General features: G+C 42.6%; 1 protein-coding gene across 2 annotated transcripts in view; it reads right to left on the bottom strand.

Moving 5' to 3' along the window:
- Nucleotides 1-6,786: 6,786 nt before the first annotated feature.
- The window catches only part of RNF217 (ring finger protein 217), a 63,393-nt gene continuing 45,862 nt past the window's right edge, over nt 6,787-24,317 (bottom strand). For both annotated transcript variants that reach the window (XM_054982980.1, XM_054982989.1), the window contains exons 5-6: nt 22,201-22,272; nt 6,787-13,627 (exon numbers count right to left, since the gene is read on the bottom strand). In XM_054982980.1, the coding sequence (XP_054838955.1) occupies nt 13,548-13,627; nt 22,201-22,272 (152 nt within the window). In that variant the 3' untranslated portion in view covers nt 6,787-13,547. The remainder of the gene's footprint in view (nt 13,628-22,200; nt 22,273-24,317) is intronic.

Here is a 24,317-nt window from a genome sequence, read left to right as displayed (position 1 = left end):
CAAGACAGAAAAGCTATTATGGACTTAACCTCTGGATACAAGGTGCTGGAGACAATAAGGAACAGTCATCACCTTTATTTTAGCTTCCAAAGGATTTTATATGAATGTTGCTGGAAGAATGCTAGACTTTATAGATGCCTGATCCAGAAAGGCAGTTCTTAAGAGTTCTTATGAATACTAATGACAAAAAATGTCTTTTAAAAAAAACCTGCAAAGCCTTTAGCTACTCATTGTATTATTAAATACAAACTCTAGATATTGTAATCTCTGTCTGGAGATCAGGGGGCGGGGCCACCAGCCATGTGACCATTTTCAAGAGGTTCCGGAACTCTGTTCCCCTGCATTCCTCCTGAAAAAAAGCCCTGAGTCTGAAACAACTCAGAGAACTAAGGATGCATTTTAGGTTTAAGTAATTTAATAGTGTGATCCTATGCAGAGTTACTCAAATCTAAAACTATTCAAAATTATTAATTTTGTAGATTGGAAGAGATATAGATCTTTACTAGAGAAGAAGAAAGATATATTATAATTGTTATGATTAGATTGAGGTTAAGGTATATCGAAATTATTAACATATTATCCAGTATAATAATATATTAGGATATGTAATAAAAGAATAGAGAAGTAGGTTACAGAATTTAACAGAGGGTTGGAAAGCTGTTGGAAGTCCTAGTTAAAGGGGGGAGGGAAAGGGTGGGGGGTATTAGAAATAAGGGTATTAATGAAAAATTTGTAATTGCAATTTATACTCACCCAAATCTAAAACTATTCAAGTATGGATTTAGACTGAAGTATGCATTAAATTACACCATAAATTGTAGCAGAGAAATAACATTTTTCCACCCCAAAGGATCACATATTCTACAAGAAATACTGATAAAATGTTTCACAGAATTTTGAACTAAACTTATAAGCTGTTAGGGAGGAACAATTCTGCACTCAAAATCCTAAAGTGAAACAAATACTTCCTAAACAATTTGGCATGAATAAGGTCTGTTCAGTTGCTTAGCTCTAATCCTTGGCATATATTCAAACATTGCAACTGAAACGCAGGATATTCTACTACAGAAGAGGATAGGAACTGGCTATTTCCAGACACAATTATACTCTTTCCTACTTCATTGGTGATCAAATAGCACTATCATTTAAAATATTTTTCCATTTCAAATAGCAAAACTATGCCCTTCAAATTGTTCATTCTAAAACAGCCATAGACTACTACAACATTCCAGATAATTTCAAGGACCACTATTTTTACTCATTTACATTTACCTTTAGTTTTTCAAAAATGGGCTCCCAGATAAATCCATTTGCCCAAAATATGTAGAACTGGTTTAGTCTGTAAGGCACAAACATAGTAGGGGTATGAGAGGTATTCAGGAATCCTGATTTCAATATGTCTTTCAGTCTATTGAAGTAGAAAGCAATCACTCCGTTAAGTGGTATACCTGTTTCTCTCCATTTTTATAGGATTTTCTGTCAGATTAACAGATACTGATGAGAAATGTTTCTTGACATTTATATGAAGTATTTTGTTTTATTACAGGACAAGTTTACATAGTACTTTTCTTCTATGTGCAAGCAATTCTTCCTGGATCATTCTTGGAAATACCTTTATAGAAAATCATTTTTCTGCATTAATGCAAACAACAGTGAACTGCAGATACAGTAGCAGAAATGCACTCTTGTTGTGTTGGCTGGAAAAAGTGTAGTCACATTTGTGATCAGCCACTGCATTTCGCTATGCAAGCATAGGTTTTCAACTGTCCAAGGAAAGTCAGGAGTGTTCATATACAGAAGAAACCCTTTTCAGCAAACAACCTAATTGACTAGCTTGATTATCCACTGCAGCAAAGCTCAAAATACATGGCTGGAATTTATCCAAACCTAAATTATTCTAAGAAACAGAGTATCTTCACACCTTATACATGAAGATAATGGCTGGAATCCAAATACCCGACTTTTGAGCATCAGGGAACCCTTCAAAATGCAGCACACAGATTCAGCAGCATGTGTTTATATGAACAAGTACAAATTGGCAACCCCTTCCTTTGCAAAGCATGGAGCACTTTAGATCCAAACCACCTGAACGATATCTGTAATATAAGCTGTTATAAATGATTTCAGCAAAAGACAGTTAAAAGGCATTGGTTCTGAAACAAACACAAAGAACAGGAATATTTTTATTTTGTCTTTTATCACAGGAAAGTGTATTATTTTGATCTTCATTTTTATATATCTATCACCATAGTTTAAAATCCATTTATTTTGTCTTCATTAAGATCTGTAATCGGATATATCTTGCACGCAAATTTAAAGTACAATAGTTACAAATTCAATTTTAATATACCCAAACATGTTTTAAATTTAAAATAAGAACTAGAACATCAAGAGCTTGACTTTGTACTAGCAGGGGCTTCAAATACAATTACTATAGACACTTCACAGAAACTGAAAATTGAAATTACAAGGACATCACAAAAAACTGGCAATATATTAAATCATTTTATAAATGATGGCACAGAGCAAAACACAAGCTCACCTCTTTTGCCTTTGTAAATTTGGTATATTACTTCAACATCAATATATTCAGTAAATATTAAGTAGTCCATATATTCTGAAACTCTGTAGCCCTGACCCAATCTTCCCACCGTTTCAACATATGGATGCAAAAAGATAGTTGTTAATGGCAGCTTTGATAGAGATGATCACCTCTTCCTTTAAAGGAGTGTTTAGAATTAAATGCCCCCTTTCACAACAGCTGATCAGACAGCTCTGAATGGTCTTACAAGGCTGTGCTGACCTGGTAATAAATATGGGGATCCCTTCCCTTAAACAGCAGCAGGGCTTTTTTCTGGGAAAAGAGGTGGTGGAACTCACTGGCTACCATGTGCGCACGCACTCCCGGGACCACGCAATGACATCAGTTCTGGGAAGTGACGTCATCATGCAGGCCATGGCTGCCCCGGGAGCATTCCTGCTCCGATTCAGGCCCAAATTGGCCTGGAACACATCGCTGCCACACGGGAGAGCTCTCCTCCACCTGGCAGCGGCCCGATACTAGCTGTTTTGAGCCAGAATTGGGCTGGTGGGCCCAAAATGGCCTGGATCAGGCCAAAATCAGCCTGGATCAGGCCTCTGCTATGTAGGGGAACCCTCCCCCACCAGGCAGCAGCCCAATCCTGGCCATTTTGGGCCCAACTTGGGCTGAAATGGGCCTAAAATGGCCAAAACAGCCAGGATCGGGCCCGATTCAGCCTAGATCGGGCCACTACCACATGGGGTAATGCTCCCTCACCCAGCAGTGGCGTGATCCTGGCCACTGAATTGGGACAAAAGGGGCCCCAAATGGCCAAGATTGGGCCTGCTGCTGTGCGAGGGAGTGCTCTCAGCACCACTTCCTCACCCTTCCACCATGTGTGCTCCCCCCCCCCCACCCAGGAGCAGGCTTACCTTAACAGCCATTTGATCCAGAGGAACTGATCTCCATCTGGAGATCAGGGGGCGGGGTCACCACACACAAAGAGGTGCTGGAACACCGTTCCGGAGCATTCCAGCAGGGAAAAAAGCCCTGACCTCGATGTTTTGATCATAGGGGACCACATCCAGAAGGCAATCCACACTTAGAAGTCCGCTTTCAGGCACGAGTTGCCCTTGCTAGTATGAAGTGGTTGGCTGCAGAAAAAAAGGGACTGGCCAGTATATTTTAAATAAGGCCATGAAAGTTTACTCTATAATTCAACTGCCTTTTTCATATGGCACACATCCAAAGACTTTTGAGCAGCTTTCCTTTTGTTTTTTTACACTATGATTTCTAACAATCAAAATGTTCAGAAGCAAAAAGCAATTGAAATTATTCAAGAAGTAATTTTTTTTCTCCCAAGAGATATAAATTTAATGTGCATTACTCATAATTCATGGCATAACTTGGCAAGTATTTGTACCACATTGTGAAATAGGATTGTAACAGAGATTACAATGATATTACAGCTGCCAAATTTTGTTTCATTTTTATTACACTCTGAATGGATTTTGAGAAATTGCACTGGGAAACCTTAAATTTTTTAAAAGCTCCAGATTATTCAAGGTTTTCAAAAATATTAGTCATTTCTTAGCATCTATAAATGCTTTCTATTTACTGAAGTCAAATTCAGACTGAATGTGAATACTTTCTTAGATCAAGACCAACCTGCTAATATTAGTACTGATATCTAATCATGTTCCTGCCATGCAAATAATTATCTTCATTTGGCATTGTTTTAATAATTGAAAAAATAATGTACTATTCAACGTCTCTGGAACTGACAGATACAGATATATAAAATAGGGTTGCACTTACCTGTAACTGTTGTTCATCAAATGGTATTCTGTGCAGGCGCACACTGCGATTGCCCGTGTGCAGGCCAGCCAGAGAGATTTCCAGAGCTTTCTAGAAGACTAAGAATGTCCCCTCTCCCTTTGGCACTTTCCCACTGTAGCATGGTGGTTAAGTGGCTGGGTTCCAAGCCAGCACTCTGCTGGTTCAACTCCCACTACTGCCATGAAATCTGTAGGTGCCTTGGGTAAGCCACTCCACTCAGCCTCAGCTCCCCAGCTGTATTATGGGTTTAATAACAACACTAACTTTGTTCACTGCTCTGAGTGTAACATCAATACACCAAAAGGGTGGTATATAAGCACACTTATTATAAGACTAGGTGCACTCTCCTCCCTTTGGAATTTTCCCACCAAAAACATCACATGACCAGGGAGACACGATTCCCTCAGTTCTCCCCATACCACTGCCAGAGACCCCACAGTAACTAAGGTTCCATAGAGTTCACAGCACAGCAGGAGGGAGGGATGTGTGCTTGCACAGAAGACCAACCGATGAACAACAGTTACTGGTAACTTCAACCCTGTTTTAATGTTCATGGCTTCTGTGCAGTCCCACATTGGGAGAGTATCAAGCTCATTGACTGAAGGAGGTAGGTGTGAAGCTCTCAAAGCAAGAGACTATGGAAATCACCTTCCCAACAGATGTGCAGTCCCACATTGGGAGAGTAGCAAGCTCACTGACTGAAGGAGGTGGGTGTGAAGCTCTCAAAGTAAGAGACTATGGAGGATCACCTCCCCAACAGATGCTTAGCATTTCATTGACATTAACCCAGAGGTGTTTCTAAAGAAGCTGGGATCTCTCTAGAAGCGTTCCTGCCAAAGTACATGCAGGAATGCAGCAAGTAAAAAACAGCATTCTGGTAGGGTGAGCCATGCAAGGTAAAGTACACTCGAGAGAGTGTGCACTCATGCACTCAAGAGAGTGCGATAGCCTCTACGACTCCCCAAAGGAAGGCTTGTAGGGGGATACCGCCATGTCTCTCTTGGGACCTGAATAATTCAATCGATAGTGTTGTGAGACATGAGGGCTGAAAGACAATTCCTGATAGGGAATCCAGGCCAGGGCACTGGACACATTGTGAAACACCATGAATGGGGGAGACATAGGTTAGAACCCACAATATCCTCATTCTACAGGTGGAAGGCATGTATTCTAAAAATGAAGCACCAGGGAGGTGCAAAAAGTTGACAAGGGGTTACACTCAACTTGGAATGTCTTTGGAGATCCAATAAGGAAAACAAAAGTTTAGAGTGTTTGAGTCTCAAACGTAATCAATAACACAAGAAGCATGGCCCAAGTCCTCAGTGGAGGCTCTTACCCATTTTGAGGCGCAAAATATGGTCGTCAAGGAACAGCAGTTACCACGCAGAAAAAAACAGACTACTGCTATAGTGCAGGAAAAGGAGCAGACCAAAACTGCCAAAGTCATCAGCAGGAGTAAAAACATAACAGATCCACACCAGAATAATGAACACTGTGAAGCAGGCATGGTGGGGCAAAAGAACAGACAGTATGCACCAATTAACCTTGTGCTACTAGCAGAACCATCTGTGCAGAAAAAGCAGCCAGGAGATAAAACATAAAAACAGACTATCTTGCCAGTAGATTAGCAAGGGCATTCCCCAATGATGGAGGTACCTGGCAGCAAAGGAGCAAGCAAAAGGGCAAGCCATGGACTAGTGTGTCGCAAGGCCAAATACCTCATAACTGCAGTGCATTAGAATGACACGGGGCATTTTCAGTGAAACAAAAGACAAAGAAAGGTATGTCTAGTACTCTAGGTGAAAGTAATGGTAGTATGACAAAGTCATTTTGTGGAAGACCAGGAGCCACCTGGAAACAACCCCCATAGCAGGGCCCACACAAAGCGGGGGCAGCCACTGAGATGGCGTCAACTCTCAGAGTCACAGCATCATAATGTACTCTGGGCAGAACAGAGCACTGAAAGCATGAGAATGATGCACACATGCTCTGTCTAGGAAAGAAAACAAATTTGGGTATCCCTTGAAGTGTGAAACTTAAACTGAAGACCACATTCTGCCAAGGTGACACGTACAGGTATATAAGAACAGTTAAACCACTGGACAATCTTACTAAAATGTGGATCAACTAAGACTGAAAGGACAAACTCTTCTTGAACTAGTAGGACTAAAAGGAGGGTTGCTCTAGAAAGGGTCAGTAACCAACCATCAACAGAGCAGGGCCGATTCCAGATGACTAACCTTAAGGCGCTTCATGCCGCCCTCTTCCGGATCGCGACGGGGAAAATGCGAAATATCGCGTTTCCTCGCGCAAATTTTGCGCGACAACGCGCAAAACTCGCGCGAGGAAACACGATATTTCGCATTTTCCCCGTCGCGATCCGGAAGAGGGCGGCATGAAGCGCCTTAAGGTTAGTCATCTGGAATCGGCCCAGGAAAAAAACCCTATATTGCAGCCTCAAGTGGGATACCCTAGTTGTTGTGCATTTTATAAATATACAAGGTGTTGGAATTCTGACACTAGCAGTATGCACCCCCAACAGCAGAGGGCCTCTCTGCAGGAAGGGCAGAGATATGTATGAATAAGTCATCCAAGCACAATTGTAAAGACTACAATACACAAAATTAGATAAACTGGACCCAAAATGAGCTTTTCCCTCCATCCTCCTTAACAAGTAAAGAACACTCAATAATAATATCTTTTTTCTATCTCGGAGGGGGGGGGATTCTCAAGTGAATACTTCAATTAATGGGAGGACAGGTGACCTCCTTTAAGAAGAGAGATGGGGAAGTCTGTGCGTCTTTTGATCCCACAACGCGAATGTAAAAAAGAACTGTAGGAAATCTGTCATAGGTTGTGAAACACACGGATATCTGGAGTAAGCTAAACTTACCAAACTTACAAAAGGTCGTATCAAACAAATATTAGTCCTTAGAAAGCCACTGGGCTTTTTATCTTACTCTACAAAGATGCAATCTGATATTGGAGATGTTCAGTGGCCTCAATTTATAACACTTCAACCAATACCCTTTATGCCCCAGGGTGAGGTTAAAACATGGACTGCTACAGAAGGCCTGACCTAGGCCTTGTGTTTATTTCTAAATGATTACTAAATTTTACAGCGATGAGATTGAGAACCATGGGAAGTGCCAGTACAATTCCCTGGTAGGAAAAAGGGTGTGTGGGCATGCATGGAATAGATGGTGGTGGTGGAGGTCTTTAAAAACCATTGGGCTTAGAGATGCAGGTTTAACATCTGTTAAAACAGTAGCAGCTGAAGAGCCCTAATCATTGCATTAATAGTTCCAGGATGTTATGTCACTGTTAGCTGTATGTACCCTTGCCTCCAGGAACTGCATTTTGGAATCAAAGACAGCCTCAGAGGAGAAGGGATTCCTTGAGTCAGGCAGGTACATTTCTAAAGGCCTTGGGGGGAAAGGCTGTCAGGTTTGGATCCACTGACTCAGTTAAGTTACACCTCCAGATGTCTCCCCTCAGAGCTGACACAGCCAAGGGGAGTGGAGGGGCTGTTATTCAGGCTGGCAGGCAGCCAAAGCCTTTGGGAAAGAGCGTTGGAACCCAGGGCTCTGTCAGGCTACATTTCCAGCTTTCTCTCTTAGGAACTGAGGGTACAGGGGCCTTTAATCAGGATGGTGCACCACTGCAGACTTGAAAAGAGCCACTGTGAGGAGGCTCTGACAGGCTACACCTATGGACTATGCCCTTGGTAATCAAGGGTGCCTGGGAGGGAGCAGGTACCTTTAATCAGGCTGGTGTTTCCCAGTATCTTGAAGAACCTACTCTTGAGCCATAATGCTGAAGGGACAGAAACCTTTCTTCTTTAAATATAGTTTTATTCTTCAATTGAACAAGCATTGGTTTAAAACTTCTCTCCTCAGTCTGAAGGATGAAGTGAGGGGAAAGCAGAAAACAGCAATGCAGATCCTCTCTCTGGGGGCCGCAAAAAGAGAACCGAGGGAATAGTGACCCTCCTCCTGGTCATGTCACATTTTTGGCAGGAAAGTACCAAAGGAAGAAGCGCTTTTAGTCTTCTAGAGAGCTCTGGAAATCTTCTCTGTCCCAATATGAGATTGCGCAGAAGTCACAAAACTAAACAATTTATTTTTATATACCATATAAATGCTAATTTGTGACCAAAGTGCTCAGCGTTCACTATTTAGCACTGTTAAATAGAAATTGTCCTAAAAGGAGATCTTGAAACTATTTCAAGGTATATTTTAATTTTGTTTTAGTATGATATACATTATATATATGAAACAAAGACCAAGGGGAAGAGGGAGGTATATTCCCTTAATCTGAGTGATGTATGAATAGAGGCAGACATACATTTTGCATTGCAACTGGGACTAAGTTACTCTTTAAAATTATACATAAAAGATACAGAATAGGATAGCGTTATATAAAGCAAATCAGATAATGGCTTGTAAAATGCAAGAGCTTTTTCAGAACAATTCAAATTTTGTATAAGTTTTAGTACACAGTTCATGGTTGCTCAATTAGCATTTTCACTGATGTACTGTTAAAGCTAATTTAAGAACGTTTTAGAAGAGTTATTAAAAAGGAAGGCTTACAAAAGAAGACAGCAAAGCAGCATTCTAATCTCTTGCTTTCTGCTACAATAATGTCTATCAATACTCCATTTTCAGATACCAGTCAATGGAAAAAGGAATATAAAACATACTTCCTGAGATCATGAAATCAATTAAGCCTAAATAAACTAAAAGAGAGATGGCAACATGATTTGACTGTTATGTATTTAATGTGTAGAAGTGGCATGTTTTGTGTTATACTTCAGTGAAAAAGAGTTGTCTTAACTTGGCATTCTCTATAGTACACCTGGGTTTGTTCTATCTTGTCATGCCTTTCAATCACCCTAATACAAGTCATTTTCATATCTGAAATAACAGCCAGAGTTATTGCAAATGTCCATAAATTTTAAAAAGCAGAACACATTTATCTACCAAGAATGATGCACTTGGAGAAACAAGCTTCCATGTGCAGACTGTCCTTCTGGATGTGGTTTCCCATGCACATAAACAAGCACTGCATGGAAAAGAAACCTGTTCCTACCATCTATACCATATGGAGTCCCTTACCCCTGCATCTATATCAATGAAGATACAGATGGCTTTGTTAGCTCGATGTTCATATCTCCTGTTTGAGGAAAGGGGTACCTATGGTTCTAAAAAAGAAGAAATCAAAAAGTGACTGTGACAGTCAAGAAACTTCTGATGTTCTGGCCACCTGTTAAGATAAAGAAATATCTCTGGATGCAACTTGATGGCTGCTGCAGATGAACATCTCTGGGCTGGTTCCAAGGATTATATACTGCAAGCATATTTCAGATGTGTATAGAAAACAACAACAGCAAAATTGTAGGAAAGCCACAAGTAGTACATCAGGTGTTTTAAATCAAAAAGATGTTTTGACACTGCTTTAATACAACCTGCATGCCAAACACCAAATTTCATGATATAACTCTGATGCTTGAATGTCCTAAATATTAGAAATTTTTCTTCAGAAAAGTATTTGACATTTTAATGAAGGACTAAAATCCCTGAGTAAACCAAAGACAATGCACAAGTTTGGCCTGAGAAACACACAATATCTGGTATTAGGCAAAAGTATACAATCTTTTAAAAGATTTAAGGCAGTAGTCAACTTGGATAGTACAGTGACAGAGAAACATACTTAATGTAAACTAAAACACATATAATAGCATAGTGTGTAGAAATTGTAAATGGAACAACTCAACTTCGAAATCTTATTTAGGTTCTAACCAGATGCTAGGTTTTTGGACTTCACTGAGAACAATTTAACTGTATTAGACGAAACAATGGTAAATTTAATTATTATTGGGAGAAAACAGCAAGCTGGTGGAAACTAACATATTAAACCCAAACATAAGGCTGACATATTACCAGGCAAACAAAATGCTCTGCTAGTTGTAAGATCCGAGGTCCCAAAGATCAAACCATAAAATGCACTATGGATTGTTTTATATGATTAACAAACTGCTTCAGTAATGATGTGCTGAAATATTTTTACAGTACAACGTCGACTGAACAGCAAAAAGTTGCATTTTAATTTGCAACACATGGAACTTTAGGTTTACAACCAACTGAAGATTGCAGAGCAAGGACTTTTTAAACTCCTTTTTAACAATATATACCATGTTCTTCTAAAATCTTTATCATGTGATTTGATTTTTGTTCCGATAACTACTTTGACAATTCCTTAGTGTGAGTCTTCTTTCATCTGCTTTCTGTTTTATATTAGAATTAATAACGGTGACAGTAGTTTTTTTAAGGTCCAGATTGATTCTCCTTATTCTTAACTTGAAATCAAATATCTGACATTTGTCTTGTATTCCAGAGAAAGATATCATTAACCTATCATAACTTATTAATTTTAAAAAATCAAGAAAAAGAACAAAGACCACTAGATAATTTTTCCTCCATTCAAAATGTATCTGAATTTTATCAGACTGACAGTCCTTTAAGAGAATAAAATTTCAGAGATGGCATTTTAATGCAACTGATAACATGCAATGTATCTGTGGGCCAATTTTAGGTACTCAGTCCAGCAATGATATCTATGACACAGTAGAGAGTAGCCTGATACAGGCAACCCCTCTGAACAGAGCAAGGAGGAAGTGGGAACAAGTGTTCTGGCCCTGCCTCCTACATCCACATAATTGCCTGGTCATCTGCAGAGTGCAACTATACAGAGGAAGTGGTCACATGACATCCCTTCCCCATGATCAGCAATGCTGCTTTCAGAACACTGATGATGATGGCAAGGGTGTGCACTTATGACCAACTTCTCTGTGCAGTTGCACTCTGCAGATGACCAATCATATAGAAGAGAGGACACAGCCAGCATACTCATGCCCACTCTTCCTCCTTGTGCAGTGAGTCAACATATTGGGGTAGGGGTGGGGTCACCTGTACCAGGCTACCTGGCTCAGGAACTGGAAGCTCACATACTCAGCAGCATATGAAAGACACTATGCATAAGCTGGCCAATTTAATAAATATCTGTAAACCTTTTTATGCTAATGAATTATGAATGTCAGAAAAGTTATTACATGATGGCAGGTATGCTATTCTCAAGGACCACTATGAAGCCCTGTGAAGATCATTACCAATTGGCGTTTGTTTCAAATGACACTGTACTGCACTCAATACTGAAATATGAATACACCTTAATTTTCCAAGGAAAAACCTAGAAAAGCCTACTTGGCGTGTACTGATGCAGTTACACAGTGCAGGAACAGTGAATTTCTGGATTGTCTCAGGGCAAATTGCTGTTTTCCCCAATTGCACATAACTATATAGTTTGGAATATATTCCAAATGATATTCAACTTCATGCATTTGCCCTAATTTTGGCCACATTCTTATTTGCTAAGCATATGATGCCGCAATACTACAATATTTGTAGTTTTTACCACTTTCCCTAACTCATTTCAATGTCTTTGACTGAACTTTACTGGTCTCTAAACTTGTTATTCTTACTCCATGGCTCAGAACAGCCATATTTGCAATTACCATCAAACAAAAGATCCACATGACTGCTGTACATGGGCTCTGTAAAGGACAGATAGATAATGTGCCTGTTTTTTCTCTTGCTCATATCTGGCCAGCAGCTGTCGGAGCCTGCTCTGAAACATGCTGGGAAGACAAAGAGCACCCAGGCTTCCCATTACAGGGACCTAAATTAGGCCATGAGCACTCCGCGTGTGATGAGTGCTGTTGGCTGGCTCAGAGGTGGTTTCTGTAATGAGAAGCCTGTGTGCCCTTTATTCCTCTATCTTCTCTCTCTCTCCCTGGCCTGAGGCTCACAGCTTAGGTGAGAGCGAGAAGGCCGAGAAGATAGTGAGGGAAGTAAAGAGCACTCAGGCTTCCCACTGCGTAAGTGCTCTGAGCCAGCCAGCAGCATTGTGAAGACTCTCTTTGCTAGCAGCAAGTGCACCCATTACTTCCCTTTCTTCTTTCTTCTGCTCTCTTCTTTCTGCATGGTCATCTTACTCTCCTTCATGCTGCTGGGAAATCTCACCTGCTCACCTGAGCTGTTGTGCCTCATGCAGAAAACCACCACTCCACCCAACTGTGGTTTTTTCCCTGGGTGGCTACCAAGGCAGTGATAATTGTTTTATCTCTACAGCCAGCTTGCCTTCCTCCTGGCAGCTATCCAGGTGCACTGAGATGAGAGCACAGAAACTGCAGAAAGGGGTGAGTGGTTGTTGGAGTGAATGGGCCCTTTACTTCCATCACTGGCGCAAAACTCACAGCTCAGGGATGGTTTTAGCTTAGCTTACCTTTCCTCCAGTCCCTCCAGCAGTAGCTGTTTCAAGGTGGTAACCACCTTCAAACTACAAGCTCCACAGGTCAATGGCCTTGTCCACTGAATTCCAAGTCCAGGACCTGGCAGTATGTGAACCATGTTACACAGACCTGTGAACCATGTTAAATTTAACCTACTGTATGTATATATGATGGTATCTAAAACAAAAAAAAGATATCTTTGTGCAACTTGCATTTAAATGTTTCTCTTAGAAGGCTGAAAAATACATCAATAATTTCAACTGTGTGTGGCCAAATTAAATGCTCCTTTCATAGACCTATCACCAGATGTGCAGCTACAACAGAGACATAGGCTGGCCAAGAAAGTGAAGTTGATCTGAAAGCTTAAAAAATAAAATGGGAGCTGGTGTAATGTAGTGACTAAGAGAATGAGCTGTAATCTAAAAGGTCCCCTTTTCACATCTTATCTCTGCCATAAACTCCCAAGTGGCTTTATGCAAGCCACCCTCTCTCAGCTTCAGCCTCTATCTGCAACAAGGGAATAATACTGGCCGACACTGTAAGAATTATAAGATCTTGTGTGGAAAGCGCCTTAAGCACTAAAGCGCTATATAAATTCAAATTTTATTATTTAAAAGCCTTTCAAAAAGTTGAGAAGCCTCCATTTCTTCAGAGGCACCAAAGCAGAGAAGCATTCTGGCCCGTCTTCAGTAGTGTATTATTGTATACAGAGAACTCAGTAGATGTCCCTTAAGTTTCTGCCAGGGCTACAGCTTCAAGACAGTTAACCAGCACAATATTGCTGTGTTGCACACATTTTGCATAAGCCTTGTACGATCACCTCCATTCAATTTATGCTCACTCATACCAAGGCATTTCTGTTTGTGGCCTTTTCCTCTTCTTCTTGCAAAGGCAATAGATAGGAAACACAAATAAACCTGCCAAAAACAGAAAATATAGCATATTGAATTACATATACTGTCCCAAGTTCCTCAGTATGCTCAAAATCATGTAATCCTATGCTTCTCCTGAAGTTACTATGAGTCAAGTCAACCAGAGAATGCAACTGTTGTGGGCAGACGTTAACATTTCTTTTAACTTCCGTTAGAAAAATTAATGGTAAAAGTCTGATTCAAAAAGCCCATCATAAATGGGCACTATACATCATACCTTATATTAAAAGCAAGCTCACATTTTGAGGTAATTTTCAGTTTATTCAGTATGTAACCTACATATTTTACATTTTAAAAAACCTTCAAGAAAATGTAATGTTGAGAAAAAGATATTAAACACTGAGTTTCTAAAATAGCAGTTTTTAAAAGATGTGCAGGGAGATATAAGTGGGCATCAATTGTATGTTACCTCCTTTTATAATTAGTCTTGGACAGTATAAAAAACAATATTAAGGCCATGCTACTTTCCCTGATATAGCCAAGATACATAATGAAGCAACATAGAAAGCTATTAGTTACTTTGCCTAGCATATTACATCTCTTCAGATATGATGTAGGAATCCTTGGGGGGGGGGGAGGACAGCAGCATCCAAGGATTCAAATAAATCACGGTGTGCTTTTAATCTTGTTCTCCAAAGACTCACTTCAAAGCTCAGTATAGAAGAAGGTAATATACAATATACCCACTTCTGTTTTCTTACAGACTGGCACCCCAGACGAGAACATCTGATGGGAAAGCAGGCTTGTTGGGGAAGCAGGCCTGTGAAACAGTGGTCAAGAACTCATCTATCCTGTAAAACACGCGCCCAAGGGTTTGAAGACTAGGGCTGGTTGTTCTATGACCATATTAGTTGGAGAAACCAAATAAAATAAAGCAGAAAGTCAAATACAATAAGCCCAAAGGTAAGGCTACAGTTTGGTAGTGTAATCTGGGAAATGGAAGATTTGTATTCGCTTACAGTGAAGCTTCCTTTGTTGGTGGTTCTGGAGTGGGGCAGTCCTTACTTTTGAGGTATAGCTCCTCGTCTCCAAAGGCAGGGTCAGCTGCTTGATCCTGGAGGGGAGGGGCTTGTCCCTGGAATCACCAGTCTGTTCCCAAGCCCTAATTCCCCATCACGATACCAAGAGGGAAAATAATAACTCCCTTCAATTTTTTTTAAAAAAAATAAGTAGAAAGGTCCCTCCCTTGAATCCCAGACTATCGCCCAGCTCTTCATCCAATCCTAGAAGCCGCCCTGCAAGAAACTTGGGTGGGCAGGACTGCCCCACTCCTGGACCACCGAGAAAGGAAGCTTCACGGTAAGTGAATATAAATCTTCCATTCTCCAGTGGTCCTAGGAGTGGGGCAGTCCTCACTTTTGGGACATACAAGAGCAGTGTGCCCCAGGGTGGGTAGTCTGGCTTCCAGACCTAGAGGGTGTGTTGTAGTACCCTCCTACTGAAGGTTATCTCTGGGGAGGGCAACTTATCTATCCTATATTTCTTGATGAGAGAATATATTGATTTCCATGTGACCACCTTATCAATCGTTTCTAACGACTAAAGGATTTATAGGCTGCCTGTGTGGCTGTTTCCCATAGTGAGTGCGTCCTGACGTCTATGGGCATCCCCAGACCCCTGGCTTGACATGCCAGAATTATGTACCTCTGCTTTACCTACTTAGCCAAGAAAAGGACACTCTATGTCCCAAGGAGGACTTCCTGCAAACACATAACTAGCATCCCAGACTTGTGAAAAACTGTTTAATCCTGCCCAAGTGGAATCTCAAAACTCTACGTATATCAAGGTAGTGAGGGGTTTTTTTCTTCTCGTGCTTTGGATTAGGTTAGAGGGAGGGAAGTACTATCTCTCCTGTCCTACAAAAACATGGAGTTCACCTTTGGAAGACAGTTGTTTTTGTTCATAACTTGCTCTACCATCTTGGAGGAAAGGGCATGGATCTCTATCGACTGCTAGCGCCTGCCATTCTGACACCTGTCTAGCTAATTTTATTCTCATCTGAAAGATGGCTTTAAAGGTCAGTTCCTTTAGGGGACATGAGGTCATAGGCTCAAGGAATCTTTTGTATAATGCTCTCAATACCTGATTAAGATTTCACATGGGAAAAAACCAGAAAATTCTTGGAAGATTCAACAATGAAATCCCCTTTTAGAATCCATTGCCATGAAGGTGATATATAAGGGAACGTCCTTTCCTAGAACCCCTAACTGTTGGGATGGTGACTACCTGTTGTCTAAGGGTGCTGGTATTAAGACTTTTCTTCAACCCCTCTTGAAAGATAGTAACTCCCTAATTAGACCCAAAAGGTTACATGACTCTATCCGTGCACTCTTCTGGGAACTTGACAGGAATTTTTTTATATGCTCTGTGGAACTCTTCCTGGAGGTTAGCATAGTACCAATCATGCCTTCTACTTAGTCCAACCCTATTAGTTGTTTGTGTTCAACCTCCACACTGTGAGGCTTGTCAGAGCTAGTCAGGGGTAGTCGTATTGATCCCTGCATCAATGGGCCCTTCTCTTCAGTGGAGGTGCCAGGGATCCATGTTTGAAAGATTCTTCAGGTTTTGAGACCATGTCTTTCTGGACCTGAAGGTTGCTATTAGCGTCACTTCTGCACTTTACTGTGCGATCTTCTCAACAGCTCTGTGCAATAGCTGTACTGTGGAAGACATACAGGACATGTGAAGGCAGCCTGCTGCTCACATCATCTATCCTACGGTTTGAGAGTTTCTTCTTCTTGCGCCTTGTCAAAAACTGTGGTAGACCAGTTGGGGAATCTCTCTGGATAGCATCCATTCTGCTTGGTTCATTACTCTCTGCTTAGCCAGTCCGTTTCGGAGTTGTCCTCTGTATAAACATATAGTGATCTGTGGGAAGATTCTGAGACTCCACCATACCGTGTCTGATGGCTCTAAGTTCCAAAAAGTTTACCCTGTTGATCACTTGTCCTTCAGCCAGATGCCCTATGCCATTCTTCTTTGGGTGTGAGATCCCCATCCCCAAAGACGTGCCTATGGTCATCACTGTTCTCTCTGGTTCCCTGAGTGGGACACCCTCATGGGACTGAATGAGGTACAGCCACTGGTTGTTTTCCTGTTTGAGGATCTCTGGCAATTCAACTGTCTTGGACTCTTGTGATCTAACGCCCCATGGTATGGCAAAAGGCATCTCTGAAGTGCACAGGTCAAGATGTCGTTTGGATATGGGAAAGGAGCCACTCTCCATGGCCTAGCCATGCTAGCACTGCTACTAGGATTCTGATGAATATCATAGGTAGCGTTTTCAGCTCAAAGGAAAGGGCCCAATGTTGGAAGTGCTTCTAAGAGATCGATGGAAGCCAGACAATCTCCCTTCTGAATAGCAGTCATGACAAATTTTAGCCTTTCCATTCTGACCTTCTTGTTCCTAGGCTTCTATTTTATTGGTCCAAATTCTTTTGGATCTAGAGTAAAAGGGACCAGGTGGCACAGAATTGAATTCCACTGATCAGAGTATCCAACACCCGCCTGTTTCTTATTATCGGCTGCCAAAGGTTTGCCAAGCATTGTAAGCATCCCCCAAACACCACTGTGCCTGCTGCCTTGGTGTAGACTCATTGAGTTCTCTTCTTTGGCCCTTTAGTATTCTGACCGGATTTGTTGAGGGACAAGGTACTACCCTCCTCTAGGTGTTTGGTCTGCTTTCCTTTATTCAGGGTTTCTCCAGACAGGATGATATCTTTGAAAGGAACCGCGGTTACTTCAGCTTTGGGGGAAATGGTCCACATTCCATTTTCTAAGCTAAGTGTTGTGCCTGGTTGCCTGAAAACCATGGTTCTTGTTGACCACAGCATAGCATATTGCTGGGACTATTTTCTTAGTTTTGCTCTTTGGCTCTTTAAAGGAATTTACTGGTCACTGCAGCCAGGTCTGAGACCCGAGAGAATGTGACTCTAGGAAAAAGTGGAGCTGTCACCAATACTCTGAAGGATGTAGTGGAAACTTCCAATTTTCTGCGCATACCAGAAAATGGGCAGCACAGGATTAGATGGCAGGCTGGTTACCAGATCATCCACCAATGACAGCTTGCTCCTCTCAGTAACCCCTGGAACTAATGTATGAGACTGGGGGGGGGGGAAATAACTGTAGTTAGTTTTGCCAGAGTTAGACCGTGTGGAGAAACGCCATTCTGTTGGCGGAGTTAACTTTCTATGGGCTGCAGAGCGGAGGGGCCAATTCCGGAATGGAATTTGATTGGAGGGAGACCGAGTCAGTTGGTGGAGGGGAGTTGGAAGTTGACAGTTGGTGGCTGAAGAGAGTTGAGGGAGAGAGGGCTCTGAGGGGAGATGTAGATCTGATGTAACCCCCGGTACCCAAGTATTGTGCCTGCCCACACAACATCTAATTAGGGCATGAGTATAGAGAAGCAGAGGGAGACAGAGTAGGGGTTTCTGTTTTATTATTCCTTCTGTTCACTGTATATTTGCCTGTGTATAGTTAGAAGTTAAATAAATGATTTTTTGAATTTATGAAGGAAGAAAGATCTTCTGTTCCACACAGTCACCCAACTGCTTGGGCCCACTAGCAGAGAAGGGAGGTTAGGAGGCTGTCCCGCCTAACCAGGACTCCATACAGGGACAGTGGTGGCAGCAACTACCCAAAGACAGGAAAGGGAGACAGCCCCTTCAGGTGCCTGGCCAGAGGCAAAAAGGGAGGGGTAGGCAGAGCAGGGTCTACCAGTGGGAGGAAAGGCCCTGTTTCGCCACAGACCTCTACAAGTATGAGAGACTACTGGAAGGGAATCCCTGATGGGATTATTCCTGATTCTAGGGAGGATTCTCTCCAACCCCTTAGACCTTAAGGGAGAAGACTCCAGGATCGTCATCACCTTAGGGAGTCTTCTAGGATACGGCTTCTAAGGAAGACCTGCTAGGGAATTTTTCTTTCTTTTAACAGCTCCCCTTTCTTCTTGGCTGAGGGAGAAAACTGATAGCTCAAGGTCCTCAGATTGAAGGCTTAACCGAAATATGTGCTCTTAATGGCCCTTGCCTCCTCTTTAATCTGGGGAGGAGGCACCTCTTTACCTATCTGGAATCAGACTCCCACATTGGAATGCCTCTCTTGCCCATCTGAGAGTCTAGTGACTATTTATTGGTGTGCCTTCAGGACCTCTGAATTTATTTCCATCCTGGGCCATGTCAGTTCGTTTGTTAAATAGTAACTATGGCTGCGACTAAGTAAATAGGGGGCATGTAATTTCTTTCCCCTTAGCGGTGGAAAATATCATCCAGTCATAGTTGCCTCTGCAACGCTTGTCTCTTTTTTGGAGGTCACCCATCCAATTGCTAACCAAGGCCAACCCTGCTGAGGTATTGTGATCTGATGAGATCTGGCTTGCCTGGACTAACCAAATCAGGGGCTGTGATAAGGTCAGAATATCATTATTCCCCTAGAACCGCTAGGTAATTGAGACTGTTTTACCCAAGGTCAGCCACCGAGTTCAAGCAATTATGGGACTCAAGCCAGCAGGGTAATGATTCATGGCCCAGCACTTAACCACAACATTACAGCAAGCAACCCACTTCAGGCTTCCTTGCCTGGTGGTTGCAAACCCCAGACCTTCTCCCTTTCACTAGTCTCTTCAGAGACCCAGGAGTAGGCCGAGGCCTGGGAGCTGGGCAAGTTTAGGCCGCAAGCTTGCACTCTCTGAGGCCTGGAAAGAAGCTAGGCCTGCCTTTGCTGACATACAACCAGCAGAAAATTTTCCAGGCATTCTTGCCTGACAGGTCCAGGGCCTTGGGCTTTTTCTCTTTCACTGGCCTGTTGAGAGGCCTAGAAGGGGCGGAGGCCTGGGAGTTTGGAAAGTCTAGGCCGCAGGCCTGCACTTTTAGAGGCCTGGGAGGTGGCTAATCCTGCCTTTGTGACATTCTGCCATCCAGGCTCCTGGGCTTTTCTCTTTCACTGGCCTATTGAGAGTCCCAGGAGGGGGCCGAGGCCTGGGAGTTTGGAAAGCCTAGGCCGCAGGCTTATACTCTTTGAGGCCTGGGAGGTAGCTAGGTCTGCCTTTGCTGACATTGTGCCATCCAGACCCTTGGGCCTTTTCTCTTTCACTGGCCTGTTGAGAGGCCCAAAAGAGGGCCTGTGAGTCTTTGAGCCCTCTGAGGCCTGGGATGCAGCTGGGGTTTGCCATTATTGACATTCCCGCCAACAGAAATTTTTCCGCCAAAAGGAGAAATGAGAGTGAAAGTGAACCTCACAAGTCCCGGCTGAAAGGAAAGAGAAATAAAGGAGGGCTCCCTTTTATTTAGGGCGAGCTGGCTCTGAGGCTTCTGCTACTCTTTTCTCCTCCCTCCTTCCTTTCACGGCTCCCGTTACTCACAAGATCAGTCTTACTGCGGTTCAGTCGGGGCTGCTGGGGTTGGAGCAGGTCCTCTGCTGCTGCTGGAGGCTGCTCCTTCCAAGCCTGAGGGAGTTCCCGATAATATCGGTCTCTACAACAGGCTACCACGGACTCAAACACCGCACCCTCTGGCCATCTGAGGGGGGGGGGGTTCCTCTCAACCCGAAGGTGGGGAACCTTGGTGGAGTTTTGTGGTTGTGGCCATGTAACCTAGGAGAACCTAGGGACCTCCGGCTCTAATGCTTGCCATCGCTCCGAGCAAAATGGAGGTGGGGTAAGCGGTAGGGCCTTTCCTTTCCCCTGCGAGCTCCGCACTGCCTGTGGCCTCCCTGAGTACTGGGATTACAGGCGTGCGTCACCACGCCCAGCTCGTCTCTGGCAGTTTCTTCTTCATTGGGATCGCTGAACTCTGCAGAGCGTTGCTGAAGACGTTCTGCTCGGACGGCAGGGCCAGAAATACTGGTGATTCCAGGGACAAGCCCCTCCCCTCCAGGATCAAAATCAGCTGACTGACCCTGCCTTTGGAGAGGAGGAGCTATATCCCAAAAGTAAGGACTGCCCCACTCCTAGGACCACCGGAGAAGGAAAAGACTAGAACAACGGCTGAAAAAACTGTTCTCTCCATATTCTGAGACCTTGAATAGTGATATAGAAGGCAACAAGTGCCAGCATAACAGGAGACAAACCAAACATGCTGCCCAGCAGAATAGGGATATAGGCTCCTTGCCAGACTTCCTAATAAATAAAAGGATAGTTCTCATTTGCCAGACTAGATCAGGCCACCAAAGGAAACAGGAGTCAAAGGAACCTACCACCATAGGCATATTTATATAAGAAACAGAACATTAGCCTATGCTATTCAGTATACTCATCTATTTATATTTCACTGCAACTCACACAGTACTAGCTCTTTTGTCTACACTCCAATATTAAATGCACAGAAATATTCACCGTTCCTAAACAATGACATTTTAAATTATTATAGATTTCTCTTACATATGTAAAAGATTAATGAATTAGAACAAGAATATTGACACTGGCAATGTAAGATTATCAAACATGAACTGCAATGTGCCACTCACTGCAAAATCTTGTCCTTTCCTCCCCTTTATGGTTATTTCTGGTTATTCAACCTTATGAAGCAATAAGAGGTGAGTGCAGAAGACCCAAGAGATCTGTAGGAAAGTTCCATGACTAGATCTCCTGACAGCTATAATTTTCTTTGAAAGAAACCACTGAGGATGGGAAAGAGATGGGTGAAGCATTGGTCTCAGGATACAGAGTTAGGAGGGTGAGTTACTTATCCCCTTTCTTGGCACCCTGCCTCAGATAAGAACATTACCTACTTTCCTTACCAGTTGTGGGGGAGAAGGAAGAGTTCTATCTGGGAAACTGCACAGGAGGGAAGATTATTAGCCCTTTCTCCACCTGCTGCTTCAGCCTTGATCCAAATCAAGATCCTCTACAGATACTTTTAAACCGTATTAAATAAGTGTGAGCGTCTGATCTAGAATCTTCAGTTTCTCATGTAATTCAGCCCTATTATTACTATTTATGAACTAGTGGACTTTTAAGAGTTAACTTCTAAGGTCTCTACAACAGAGTGACCCAGAGGAATCATAAGAGCCCTGCCCCCACCTGTTTCCTCCCACTTGTTGTCATATTTCTCTTCTTCCCCTGAAGCTGAAGTATGCTGCTCTCACTCTAAGCCTTTTCACAAAGTACAATAACCCCAGCCAAGCATTAGGTATCCCATCTGACAGCTGATCCTAGGCCGAGATGCTCAAAGTCTCATGAGGATATCGATGGTATTTTGCTTGTCTTTACAAACTTATTAGTCTGCAATAAACTGAAGGTGTGCACAGACTGTAGAAACCACTTCTGTGGGGCCCCTCCCCTCTAATTTGGGAGTTAAAGGGTAGTTGATGTATTTTGCTGTGTATCAGAAGACTCTCCCAGATATGCCTGGGCCTGTTGTGCTGATTTCACTATCTGCACAGGGCCAGGACTTCAAAACCAGATGTAGTGATAGTGAAGTCATATGTTGTGTTACATGCTTCTGGAATATTGGAAACTGATTTCAATGAAAACCCTCCCCAAGAGTAGCTCTCTTTGAATAAGAAATATTCCATACATCAAAATGCTACAGTATACAGCTGAGAACACATTGCAGTCTTACCTATTATAACAGCTATGACTCCCATCACTAGCCCCAAAACCAGTAACAGTGGTGCAATAAGTAATTTTCCACCTAAAAAAAGAGAAAAAAGTAACAAGTTTTCAAATAAAGTTATTTTATTCTCTTCATGTACAGTTGTAAGATATTTTAAACAATATGCTTCACTTCTATGGAGAATTCATGTATTTTTGGTTTCAGCATCAGCTCACATGTCTCCATCCCTAAGTGACACAGAACAACAGAAGCCTGGGAGCTGTTCATTACCTCCTGGGTCCACTTTATCTATCCAGCCTTGGCCTGATACCAATGTTTTCCAGGTCTACATTCTCAGGAGCTGGGGATAAGAGCTCTCTCATAACACCAAAAAGCTCAGCTAGATGGCATTGCATAGACAAAATGATTGTGGAGAAATGCCATCACCACCACACAGTTGGCATGATAATACACTTGCACCTGAGTTCAGTTGCATTCATGTTGAGTTTCGTCCACTTGCACTCCAACTATTTTCCCAACCACTTCATCACTCCAACATCCTTGGAAAACCAAGGAGCATTCCAGGGCTCTGCAGGACAGAAGATGGCACTCTGGAGCAATTGTGTCCACAGCCCAGATCATCTCTGTATTCCACTGATCAATTAGGACTGCAGCAGAAACACCAATCTGACCTGCAGACCTGAAAATCCTCAAGAGATGCCAGGAAATGATCTGGACTTGTCAACCTACTTTAGCAGACCATCCATTCTTGCTGAGTTTCTGAGCATCTGTGAGTTTAAACCTCAACAAGTAATGGTTAATCTATGAAAAGGACAAACCATACATTTTGTCCCCAGAGAACCAGATCAAGTATAGGTTCCACTATAAGCACAGGGACTAGAATATTCTGGGACAGCCCCCATGGTTGTCACGGATCTAGTTCTCTCGGGGTAACCTCGGCATGGACACTGAAGTCCCCAAGGCTGACAAACTTTGCAGTACTTAGTGCCAAATCCAAGACTGCTTCAAACTACTCAGGCAAGGAGGAAGTTCTTTCCCTAATCTCAAGCACCAAGTACATACTCAAAATTATAATTCTGAGTAACAAAACACCTGATGAGCACCACAGAGGGCTTACAGACCACAGCCATTCTTCCTCCCTGTCCACCAAACTTAGGCTGATGCTGTGCCAGACACCCAGGAATTTATTGAACTGTTCTTCCTCCAGACGAAATGTAAATGGTATGGCATTGTTCAGATATTGTTTCTCTCCATCCCACGATTCTCTTCAGGAAAAGAGACCTTTGCTCTGTAAGTAAGAGGAGCAGTAAATGGTCAATCTAGAAAATGTTGTCTGAATGTAGGATCTCCCACTTCAGAAATGTGTCTCTTCCTCAGTGAGGATGGTGGGGCTTAAGTACTACATGAACCAAGGGTTAGATGAAGTATTTTCAGATCACACTCAAGGTTTGATCTGGAGAGAGTTGATCACAGCTATTCCAGGATACAACCAGGATATCAATTCCCAAACTTGCACCATGGTAAAGAAGATCCAAAAACTTCATTAATGTTGCGGTTCATCCCTATCCGTTGAGAAAAAGGCAGAAAAGCAAATTCCAAGCACACTTCTATTGCTTCTGAATAAGAGCTTCGGTTAAAAAAAATAAAATGCAGTAATCCTATAAGAACATTGATTGTGAATTTCAGATTTCTAATGATGATGATGATAACAACATTCGATTTATATACTGCCTTTCAGGACAACTTAAAGCCCACTCAGAGCGGTTTATAAAGTATGTTACTCTTATCCCCACCACAAACACTCTGTGAGGTGAGTAGGGCTGAGAGAGCTCCAGAGAGCTGTGACTAGAGATGGGCACGAACAGCCCAAACAGCTGTTCAAGAACAAGCTGTTCCTGAGGCCCCATTCTAAACGAACAGGTGGTCGTTGCAAGCCTCGTTCATTGCTGTTTGTCAAGTCAGACAATCTGGCACCTGCAATCAATTCCCTTGGCAACCGGAGGCAGGGGCTGCCTGAACTCTGCCTGAACTCCTGCTGTTGCCCTGGAAACCCCAATCTAAGCCCAATTTAGCTTGATAGGCAGATATTCCTTTCAAGTGTGGCGCTCCAAATTTGTTACAAG

Source organism: Eublepharis macularius, chromosome 1 (genome assembly GCF_028583425.1).
Source record: "Eublepharis macularius isolate TG4126 chromosome 1, MPM_Emac_v1.0, whole genome shotgun sequence".
Taxonomy (NCBI): Eukaryota; Metazoa; Chordata; class Lepidosauria; order Squamata; family Eublepharidae; genus Eublepharis; species Eublepharis macularius.
The sequence above is the reverse complement of the archived record's forward strand: the minus strand, read 5'-3'. Positions and strand labels throughout refer to the sequence as shown.